The sequence below is a fragment of the Ostrea edulis genome, chromosome 9 (assembly GCF_947568905.1).
Source record: "Ostrea edulis chromosome 9, xbOstEdul1.1, whole genome shotgun sequence".
In the NCBI taxonomy this organism is placed as follows: domain Eukaryota; kingdom Metazoa; phylum Mollusca; class Bivalvia; order Ostreida; family Ostreidae; genus Ostrea; species Ostrea edulis.
Window position 1 is genome coordinate 37,514,029 of NC_079172.1, and position 10,517 is coordinate 37,524,545.

Sequence of the window (10,517 nt, forward strand, 5' to 3'; positions counted from 1 at the left end):
AAACTTTAATCCCCTATAGTGGCCCAACCCTAACCCCAGGGGTCGTGATTTTCACAAACTTGAATCTCCACTTTGCCAGAAAGCTTTCATGTAAATTTAGCTTTTTTGGCTCAGTGGTTTTTGAGAAGATTTTGAAATGACCCGGTCCCATTTTGCATTTTTGTGGTTATCTCCCCTTTCAATGGGGCATGACCCTTCATTAGAACAAACTTGATTCACCTTCACCTAAGGATGATCTGTATCGAGTTTGATTGAAATTGGCCCAGTGGTTCTGGAGAAGATTTTCCTATATATCATATCAGCATGTAAAACTTTGATCCCCTAATGTGGCCCCACATTACCCTCAGGGGCCATGATCTGAACAAATTTGAACCTACTCTTATATCAGAAAGCTTTCACTTAAATTTCCACTCTTATGGCCGAGTGATTCTTGAGAATTTTTTTGAAGATTTTCCTTATATATATTCGAATGTATAACTTTGATCCCCTATTGTGGTCCCAACATACCCCCAGGGGTCATGATTTTATCAAAGTGGAATCTCCACTATATCAGGAAGCTTTCATGTAAATTTCAGCTTTTCTGGCCCAGAGGTTCTTGACATGATTTTTAAATGACCGCACCCCATTTTTGTGATCATCTCCCCTTTGAAGGGGGCATGGCACTTCATTTTTAACAAACTTGAATCTCCTTCATCCAAGGATGCTATGTGCCAAGTTTGTTTGAAATTGGCCCAGTGGTTCTGGAGAAGAAGATGATAATGGGAAAAGTTTATGCCGACAGACAACAGACATATTTTGATCAGGAAAGCTCACTTGAGCGTTCAGCTAAGGTGAGCTAAAGAGTATGTTGCTTTAGGTCTCTACCAGTAAATGTGTCAGACATGGAGATGGGTGATGAATTAAGGAAAACAACACATTAATACAATAGTCCTTTTTATAGACAAAGTAATTAGTACATGTATCTATAGATATTGGCAAAGAACAATTTCACACACAGTTTAAGGCCAGTTAATTTATATGTATATGCCTTGAGCAATTACCATACAGTTTAGAAGGAAGTTCCATTCCATTTCACCAGTTGTCAGTCATTCCACAGTGGTGGATCCAGGATTTCCAGGAGGCAACCAAGGACAAAATGAATGCCAACAGCATGAATTATGAAAGGAAATCTTAGAGCCTTGTCCCATTGGAAAATTTTTGTTAAAATGAAACAATTGTGAATTCTGACTGCATGTGGTATTTTAGAAACAAGTTAATAATTAAATATTGTAAAATTACTTTAAAATGTGCATTTAATTTAAAATGGCAACTCTATGCCCCTTCCTAAATTCACCATTGAATTTACAACCAATTACCAATTGGTTCATTGCTAGCATAGATGCGTCGCCACTTGGTTGACAATCAGTTAATGCCAATGTACAACCTGTTGCCTGTCAGTTCATTATCAACATTCAATGCTAGAGTATAATGTTGCCAGTAAGTCCACAATCGGTTCAATGCCAGTATACAACTTGTTGCCCATTAGTTCATTTTTAAATCAATGCCAGTGTACAACCTGTTGCCAGCTAGTTCATGATCAGTTCAATATAGCTAGTTTATGATCAGTCCAATGCCAGTGTACAACCTGTTGCCAGTTAATCCACTTCCTCTGGGGTAACAGTGACAGTAAATGTGCCATTTTCACGTGCAATTTTTAAAGTCAGTTTCTCTTCCCTTTCGATGGCCTTGAAATACTGGGAGGTTGAGGTCACAGACTGCCCATTAATGTGAGTGATCACATCCCCAGGAGACAGACCAGCACTGTAATAAGATAATTCAAATAGAGCACACATCTGACCTTCATAGATGACCTCTAGAAATTTGAAGCAAGAATGAAGTCTCTCAACTGTGTACTTCAACAAGAGGCCCACAGGCCTTATCAGTCACCTGAGTACTAGTGAAAAAGTATCACTAGCCCACAAGCCTTATCGGTCACCTGAGTACTAGTGAAGAAGTATCACTACTCCCACGGGCTATGAAATCTAGAAAAAATACCCTGTTCTAAATATCTAAGCTAAATTCTAATGTTCAGCAACAGTATAAAACAAGATGTGTACTTTAAACTTACATGCCCCCAAAAGTGCATACACTGATGAAAGGCTTTACATAATATAATAGGTGTATTAACATTAAAAGATATATGACTAATTTGGACCCATCATAGAGTCAAAACCCTGGGTTGTGAAATACACCATTTTGGACATCCTTTTCTGCATTCCTAAGTCTGCATTTAAATATTATACAGTATCAGCAAACTTACACATAAATACTATATACTAAAGTTTGGCCCCACCCTAAACATGTGCAGTTGTAGAGAAGAAGATTTTTGAAAATTGGTAAATTTTGGGTAGGTTTTGCCGTGTCCCTAGGGCTACAGGGGTGAAGGAATCCTGAAATTTACAATTTATGTCCCCCTTGTTCCAAAGATGCTTCATACCAAATTTGAAATGAATTGGAATGATAGTTGTCAAGAAGAAGTTAAAAATTTTCTATTGTTCACACATTTAATAAATGACAATTTTGTCCCCACCCTGATACCACAACCCCTACCCCTGGGGTCATCAAATTTACAATTTTAGTAAATGACTACCTGCTCTTTCTAAATATATCCATTTAGTTTCAATTTAGTATCAATAGCACTAAAGGAGATGTTATTTAAGTGTTTTACACATAACACTATATAGTAAGTTTGGCCCCACCCTGGGGTCAGAACCCCTAACCCGAGGATCATGAAATTTACAAATTTGGTAGAAAGCTTCCTTGTTCATCATTGCTATAACATTATACTCACTTTCTCTGCTAGATGCCCAGGAGTAAAGAAGAATATTTTTAAAGAAATAAATCAGTTCTACAGTTTTTACCCCAAAATTAAGGACCCCTAGGGTGGGGGTGGAGGTCATGAAATTTACAATTTCCTGTCTACAGATGCTACCAGTGTTTGAAATTAGCGTTGGTCCTGTGCTGATGTACACATCGAAGGACTCGCAAATAATACGACCAAATGGGTCCTTCTCATAATTTTGGGCTGATGCGGTTGCCTGGAATAAATTTTACAACGTGCATTGGTTTATGCATTTAGATTACCTAGTTTATATCTATCCAGCATTTTGATTGGATTTGTTTAAATAAATGAACCAATGAGCGTCTTTAAAAGAAATTACGTATGAGATTGGTAAAACTAGTTAATTGTATCATGATAGAATCAATCGTGCTTTTCATACAATGTATGTATCTAAACGGTATTTTAAATTAAAATCTAAATAAATTTTAAACTATTCATGACCATTTAAAACTTTGTTATGTCACTTATAATGTTTGACTGTTTCATACTGTAAATGTTAATGCTTGTGATAAGCACCCTTCGTGAAATGAACTTATCTGGTATGGAAAACAATGTGACGTTTTTCAAAACAAAAAAAATATGATGGCTAATTTTTGGGCCTACATTGCCTTGGAAGGACTCATGTAGACCCTTTTGTTGTGGGTCTTTTGGTTCCATTGGAAATAATTTTGAATTTCGAACACTGGATGCTACATACCAAATTTGGTCAAGATTGGCCTGGTAGTTTCTGGGAAGAAGTTGTTTACTCAGGTGACCTAAAAATCATGACCAAAGGTCAAAGTTATGGACAGGACAGACTGAGACCAATGACATGTTATTACATCTAAGTACCATGACTTACTAATGGGCTGGGGAGTGGGATACTACAGCAACAATTAGGATGCCCTGCTCGACTTTGGAGGGAAAATTTGACACTCTCCTTCTGAGGTCCATCTGAAGGTCAGGAGTCAAGGTCATCACACTGAGTCCCATGTATCGCTTTTTAGAAGATGGTGGTGAAAACTTTCCTTCCACTGCAAAGAGGCAATCAGTTATGAGAATGTCTGTCTTGATTCATCATATAGTAGAAAATCCCAGGGTTTTTTTTTCATCAAGATATCAAATTACTTCTAAAATTGTTGTCAAACTGTGCATGCTACTGACCAGTATTAAGATGAAACTTCACAGTAATTTCAAAACAGTATGTCAGTGTGCAGAAATTCTGAAATCTACCAGTCCAAAGGTTTTGACCACCCAAGCATCTTTTTTGACTGGTAAAATGTAACAATGCAGATCATTGTGGTAAAATCATCAAGATGGCTGGTATGTAGGATGTGTACACTGTATCAGTGGATTTTTTAGCAAGACACAAATTTAGCGATTCTAAAAAAAAAAAAAAGGGTATATATATTTATCGAGGACTAATTTCTGTTTGTTTTGGGTTTTTTTTTTTTTTTTTGTTTAATTTCACTCAATCGACATACATTTTCACAGAAGTAAATACAAAAGAATATGAATATATATATAATGAAGGAACGAACGAACGATCGATCGATCGATAGATAGATTATAATGTTCATTTTCTTTTTGTGAAAGAGAGAGGAGGGAGTCAGTTGACTAATGGGGACCATTTTTCCCAGTCCCTTTTAAATTTTTCCAATTTTGGCATCTATTCCTATATATATATATATTTTTTGATTATTATAAGTAATGCATTGTATGACCTGAAATGTCTTTGTTTTGTTCACCAAATATAAAAGTTCTGACATCAAGTTCTATTTCAATCTTCTTTGAATTGCAATATCTGATAAATTCTGAGAATAATTGTTGTACTTTTGGACACTCCTAATGTAAATGGTAAATAGTTTCTCTTCCCTTTCACAAAGGGTGCATAGTTTAGAATCTACTCTACCTAATTTGTACATGTAGTTATTAGTAGTTAAAATGTGGTGGTTAGCGAGAGCTAATTTTAGTGACTTTATGATTCCAGGAAATGGAATAAATTGTTAGTGATATTCTGTTTTAGTGGCTTCATCACTCTCGCTAATAATGCCAAAATTAAATCTTTGCTAAAAATTCTGTTTATACGGTATATTGAAAACTCTTGGTCATGCGACTTTCTGTATCTAGATAGGGATGGCAGTTTTGCTGCATGGTGAAAATTGTCACCATAGAAACAGATTAAAGGAATACTGTAACTGTCTGGATTGTTAGCATTGTGGAAGCTTGTGATAATTTGTACCATCCAAATAGCCCATTACACAGAAATTAATTTCATTACGAACAATCTACACAATTATCCCCGATCTTTATTAATTTTGTTTTGAAATGTTTAACAAGATCAAAGGTTAAAAGGTCACTGCATGCACATCCATGTCTATATTCAGCGATGCAAACAAGAGGTACTGTGAGCAATGCTCACTAAGAATACCCCCTGCTTACCCCAATCTCCCAAAGGGTGTTGGTAATAGGTAAAACTTAAGTATTATGATCCAAAAGGTATCTAGGAACACAGCATCTACATGCGATGAAAAAAGCCATTAAAGAATTTAAATGGAAACCATATTGCTACTTCAATGTCCAGTGCGCTTGACCTTTGACCTTTTGACCCCAAAATCAATAGGGAACATCTTCATCCCATGGGTAGTCCATATGTATGATATGGTGACTGTAGGTGGAAAGGATAACGCTTTAAAGCCCGGAAACCATATTGCTACTTCAATGTCCAGTGCGCTTGACCTTTGACCTTTTGACCCCAAAATCGATAGGGAACATCTTCATCCCATGGGTAGTCCATATGTATGATATGGTGACTGTAGGTGGAAAGGATAACGCTTTAGAGCCCAGAAACCATATTGCTACTTCGATGTCCAGTGCACTTGAACTTTGACCTTTTGACCCCAAAATCGATAGGGAACATCTTCATCCCATGGGTAGTCCATATATATGATATGGTGACTGTAGGTGGAAAGGATAATGCTTTAGAGCCCGGAAACCATTGCGTCTACAGATGGACGGACGGACAGACAGACGGACGGACGGACGGACAGACAGACGGACAACCTGATTCCAGTATACCCCCCACAACTTGTTGCGGGGGGTATAATAAAGAAACTAGAACTAACTGACAATAAATTTTTTAATGTAAATATTAACCCATAATGTACAAGGTCGTAATTATTCTTCAAATAATATTGTTCCATATTGTATCATAGGATCTTGGAAGTGTGTTGTATTAAAATTTAATCTAAAAGCCACAGCCCATCAGTCTTGTGAAATTAATATCCATATGCTTAAAATCTTTATCATATTTTCAGTTTCTAGTATAGTTTTCAATAGAGGAACAGAGTTGTATACTATTCAACCTTGAACAACTCTTCAACCTTGAACAGCACCAAAACGGCAGCCTCATTTTCAAACTAACCTCTTTTAGCTCTGTTCAGGAAGTCGGCAGCTAGATCTGCTGGGAGGGCGAAGGAGATCCCCGAGGTCAATGTCATGGTGTTGATTCCGATGGCTTCTCCATCCTTCATTAAACAAGCCATGTCTTAAATTCGAACAAAGCTCTTGGTACTCTTTAGATTCAGAGATAACTCTAGTGGTACTTACCAAATTTATCAGGGGACCACCAGAATTGCCAACCTAGAATAATCATCAAACTTACGTCAACCTAGAATAATCAACCTAGAATAATCATCAAACTTACGTTAACCTAGAATAATCATCAAACTTATGTCAATTACCTAGAATAATCATCAAACTTATGTTTTAAGTTTTGAAAAATTGAAAATACGGTATGAATAATGCTTCTGAGTTTGAGTTACATGTGAAGTGATGTCTGCAGCTGTGTCACGCCTTGATATAAATGTATCTTTCTACTGACATGCATTGATGACTGTAATGTATCAAAAGTTGATATACATGTATACAGATGGCTAATTTGTAATTTACCACTGTGACACTTTATGTATTGCATATCAATCAACAATGATGACCATGTCATGCTGTGTCATTACATTATCTTACTTACATTGATGACCGCGTCGTGCTGTATCATTACATTATCTGACTTACATTGATGACTGCGTCGTTCTGTATCATTACATTATCTGACTTACATTGATGACCGTGTCATGCTGTATCATTACATTATCTTACTTACATTGATGACTGCGTCATGCTGTATTATTACATTATCTGACTTACATTGATGACTGTGTCGTGCTGTATCATTACATTATCTGACTTACATTGATGACTGTGTCGTGCTGTATCATTATATTATCTGACTTACATTGATGACTGCGTCATGCTGTATCATTACATTATCTTACTTACATTGATGACTGCGTCGTGCTGTATCATTACATTATCTGACTTACATTGATGACCGTGTCATGCTGTATCATTACATTATCTGTGACTTACATTGATGACTGCGTCATGCTGTATCATTACATTATCTTACTTACATTGATGACTGCGTCGTGCTGTATCATTACATTATATGTGACTTACATTGATGACTGCGTCATGCTGTATCATTACATTATATGTGACTTACATTGATGACTGCGTCATGCTGTATCATTACATTATCTGACTTACATTGATGACTGTGTCGTGCTGTATCATTACATTATCTGTGACTTACATTGATGACTGCGTCATGCTGTATCATTACATTATCTTACTTACATTGATGACCGCGTCGTGCTGTATCATTACATTATCTTACTTACATTGATGACCGCGTCGTGCTGTATCATTACATTATCTGACTTACATTGATGACCGTGTCATGCTGTATCATTACATTATCTGACTTACATTGATGACCGTGTCATGCTGCATCATTATCTGTGACTTACATTGATGACTGCGTCATGCTGTATCATTACATTATCTGACTTACATTGATGACTGCGTCATGCTGTATCATTATCTGTGACTTACATGTCATTACATTATCTGACTTACATTGATGACTGCGTCATGCTGTATCATTACATTATCTGACTTACATTGATGACTGCGTCGTGCTGTATCATGATCTCTGACTTACATTGATGACTGCGTCGTGCTGTATCATTACATTATCTGACTTACATTGATGACCGCGTCATGCTGTATCATGGGCGGGCTCTTGGTCAGGTTCCCCATGGTCTCCCGTCCTGCGTTGCTGACGATGCCCGCCGTTACGGTCTTTTGGAGGTTGAATGGACTTCCTAGGGCCACAACCCACTCCCCCGGTCTCACTTCACTGCTTTTACCCAGAGTAAGTGTCTGTAAGTTTCTCTGAAAATGGTTAATATCTCCGCCATTTATTAACAATCACTGCGAATTTCGGACCTGAAGTTACATTTTAGCAAGTTACTGGAGCGCTATAAGTTTTGAAACTGTTTATATATAATTATACAAAGTCTCCAAACTGCTCCATACAAAAGTCTATGGATACCAAGATTTATTGAAGAAATGTGAGTCATGAAATATGACATGCTTTATTACACATGCATGTTCAAGCAAACAAATGCTAGACATAGTGATCTCTCTGAAGCTGTAGCTGATATCCAAACATTTATAATGCATTTATTCCCAGCCGTTACAATAGATGTACTACTAGTATTCATACACGCATTGTTCACATCTGCACTGCATTCATGAGAAAATTTACGGCTATCGTTACAGTTGGTAAAAATAGCAATGGCAAAAACACTGGAAACGTAAATATTTCTGAATGCAAGAGAATAACACATGATTCTGCAGGTGCTTTAAATACATGTATTATAATAAGAGAATAACTTTTCTCAGATGGAAAGACACGTTCATCGAATGCAAGCTACAGGGAAAAAAATCAATCCTTAAGTCTACAATCCCACATCACTTACCTCATTGACCTTGACAGTTGCAAGGTCACACACCTGGTCTACAGCCTGCACTGTCCCCTGAACTTTCTGACCATTGCTTAGGTACACCTGCACTCGGGAAGCACCTGCTACAACATGAGCATTCGTCAGAATTAAACCATCTGGCCTTACAATGAATCCAGAACCGCTGGAACTTGTTTGTCTAAAACGAGAATTTAAAAAACTTAAGGTATAGTTCTCATTTCTAAAATGAATTAAGACTCTCACATGTACTATGATATACTGAATCTAATTTATGAACAGGTACAAGTAGCTTAGATGTGGATTGGGTAATAAAAAGTAGTTCACTATTGTAGCATTTCCACTAACATCCATGACAAAATTAGGGTAACTAGGAAGAAAATAATTACATTTTTTCTCATTCTTTACTTTCAGCATTATCACACAGGTTATTGTCTTTGTGGAATGGAATGGAAACAATAACCTGGCCGTGGTTTGCAACAATGTCAATTCTTTCATATAGTACACTAAGAAATATTTTCATCACAATCTCCTTGCAGGTAATTAACATACTGAACACGAGGGCCTCATTTTTCACCATTTAATCAAACTTTATATACTTTAATATTAATTATACCTCTGAGGTATATACAAGCGCCAACTTCAAAACAATGCATAATTAAATTCAACGACCTTCTGAACAATAATCCACAGGTATCTGAATTTTAATCAATAGATATAAATAGAAAGAGAAAAACCTCTATATTTATATATATATAAACACATCTATTTGATATTATATATAAATAGAGTTGGGTTGGGTTTTTTTTTAAATCTATTTATTAAAATTCAGATACCTGTGAATAAAAATTTTATCAAAAATTGTAGGGTATAGTGGTATGATTTAGGGTCCGAGTAAAAATGTCCAGTGGGTCATTACCCAAATCCTCTTCCCCTGACGACTTCTATGAAGACAACAGCGGGTTGGGTTTGCTCTACAATGTCTGCAATGAAATTAAACTGCGATCGTTTTCCTACACTAGGACTCGCAGCTTTCACGACAAAAGCATTTTCAAGTGCTATTTTCAAACCATGTCCATAATCAACCACATCTTCATTTTTTGTTTTTCTATACAAATTATAAAAGACGCATACTGATAATAGAGACACTGAGAATTTGCAGGACAGATTAAACAATCCGGGCTTCGTCCTTTTCGTCCAGTCTGTTTCATTATGAAAGCTTTTATTGAATGTCCGGTAGACTCTTTCAAAATTATTTGGAAATTTTCTACGAAGAATGCATCTCCTTAAAATAAACGTGTTTCTGTATAAATTGGTCATCATCACCATCCTTGGGGTTGCATCAGGCTCTGTCTCGTGTAACCGTAACGTTACGATCTGTCAGCGAGTATTCCGGATGCGTGGGCTAAAAGCCGACAAGGGGTAGGTGTCTGTATTTGTACGGTGTAGAGCTCAGTGGATTTTTTTCAGCCTATATTCTGAAAGTTAGATTTTCGTTCTTATTACAATTTTTTCTAAAACATTAACGCATTTCATATGTACAACATGTATACTAACACTCCGTTTTTTCGTCATCTACCAAAACAAAACAGAATAGATTTTGAAGAATACATAGCCCTCGTAATTTCCGGTGTAAATTTTAGGATTACTAAAGTCAAGCTAGCGGACAATAAGCTAGCGGCCAATAAGGATTTTTCCTAATATTTATCGCTTAGAAAATGTACGTATAACGAACCCGACAAAAAAGTACTCTCAATATACGGCGCCTA

At 36.6% G+C, this 10,517-nt stretch overlaps 1 protein-coding gene across 5 annotated transcripts; it reads right to left on the bottom strand.

The window, feature by feature from the left end:
* Positions 1–920: 920 nt before the first annotated feature.
* Positions 921–10,269, bottom strand: LOC125657589 (serine protease HTRA2, mitochondrial-like). Of its 5 annotated transcripts, none has more exons than XM_048888264.2 (7): positions 9,668–10,261; positions 8,749–8,929; positions 7,970–8,158; positions 6,470–6,502; positions 6,285–6,387; positions 3,723–3,894; positions 921–1,800 (listed from the first exon to the last, which is right to left on the bottom strand). In XM_048888264.2, exons 1-7 carry the CDS (start codon positions 10,075–10,077, stop codon positions 1,635–1,637), a joined length of 1,254 nt encoding a protein of 417 aa, XP_048744221.1. In that variant the 5' UTR covers positions 10,078–10,261; the 3' UTR covers positions 921–1,634. The 5 variants fall into 5 exon arrangements, with proteins under 5 accessions (XP_048744221.1, XP_048744225.1, XP_048744223.1 ...); XM_048888268.2 differs by having other exon boundaries at positions 9,883–10,105; XM_048888265.2 differs by lacking the exon at positions 921–1,800 and adding an exon at positions 4,025–4,131 and having other exon boundaries at positions 3,756–3,894; positions 9,668–10,269.
* Positions 10,270–10,517: the final 248 nt, after the last annotated feature.

Excerpts from the sequence above, each read along its gene's own strand:
- LOC125657589 (XM_048888264.2), bottom strand. The coding sequence starts at position 10,077 with ATGGTGATGATGACCAATTTATACAGAAACACGTTTATTTTAAGGAGA. Across the intron at positions 8,159-8,748 it reads CAACTGTCAAGGTCAATGAG|AGAAACTTACAGACACTTAC; the intron begins GTAAGTGATGTG and ends AACCATTTTCAG. Across the intron at positions 3,895-6,284 it reads CCTGAACAGAGCTAAAAGAG|TGGAAGGAAAGTTTTCACCA; the intron begins GTTAGTTTGAAA and ends GCCTCTTTGCAG.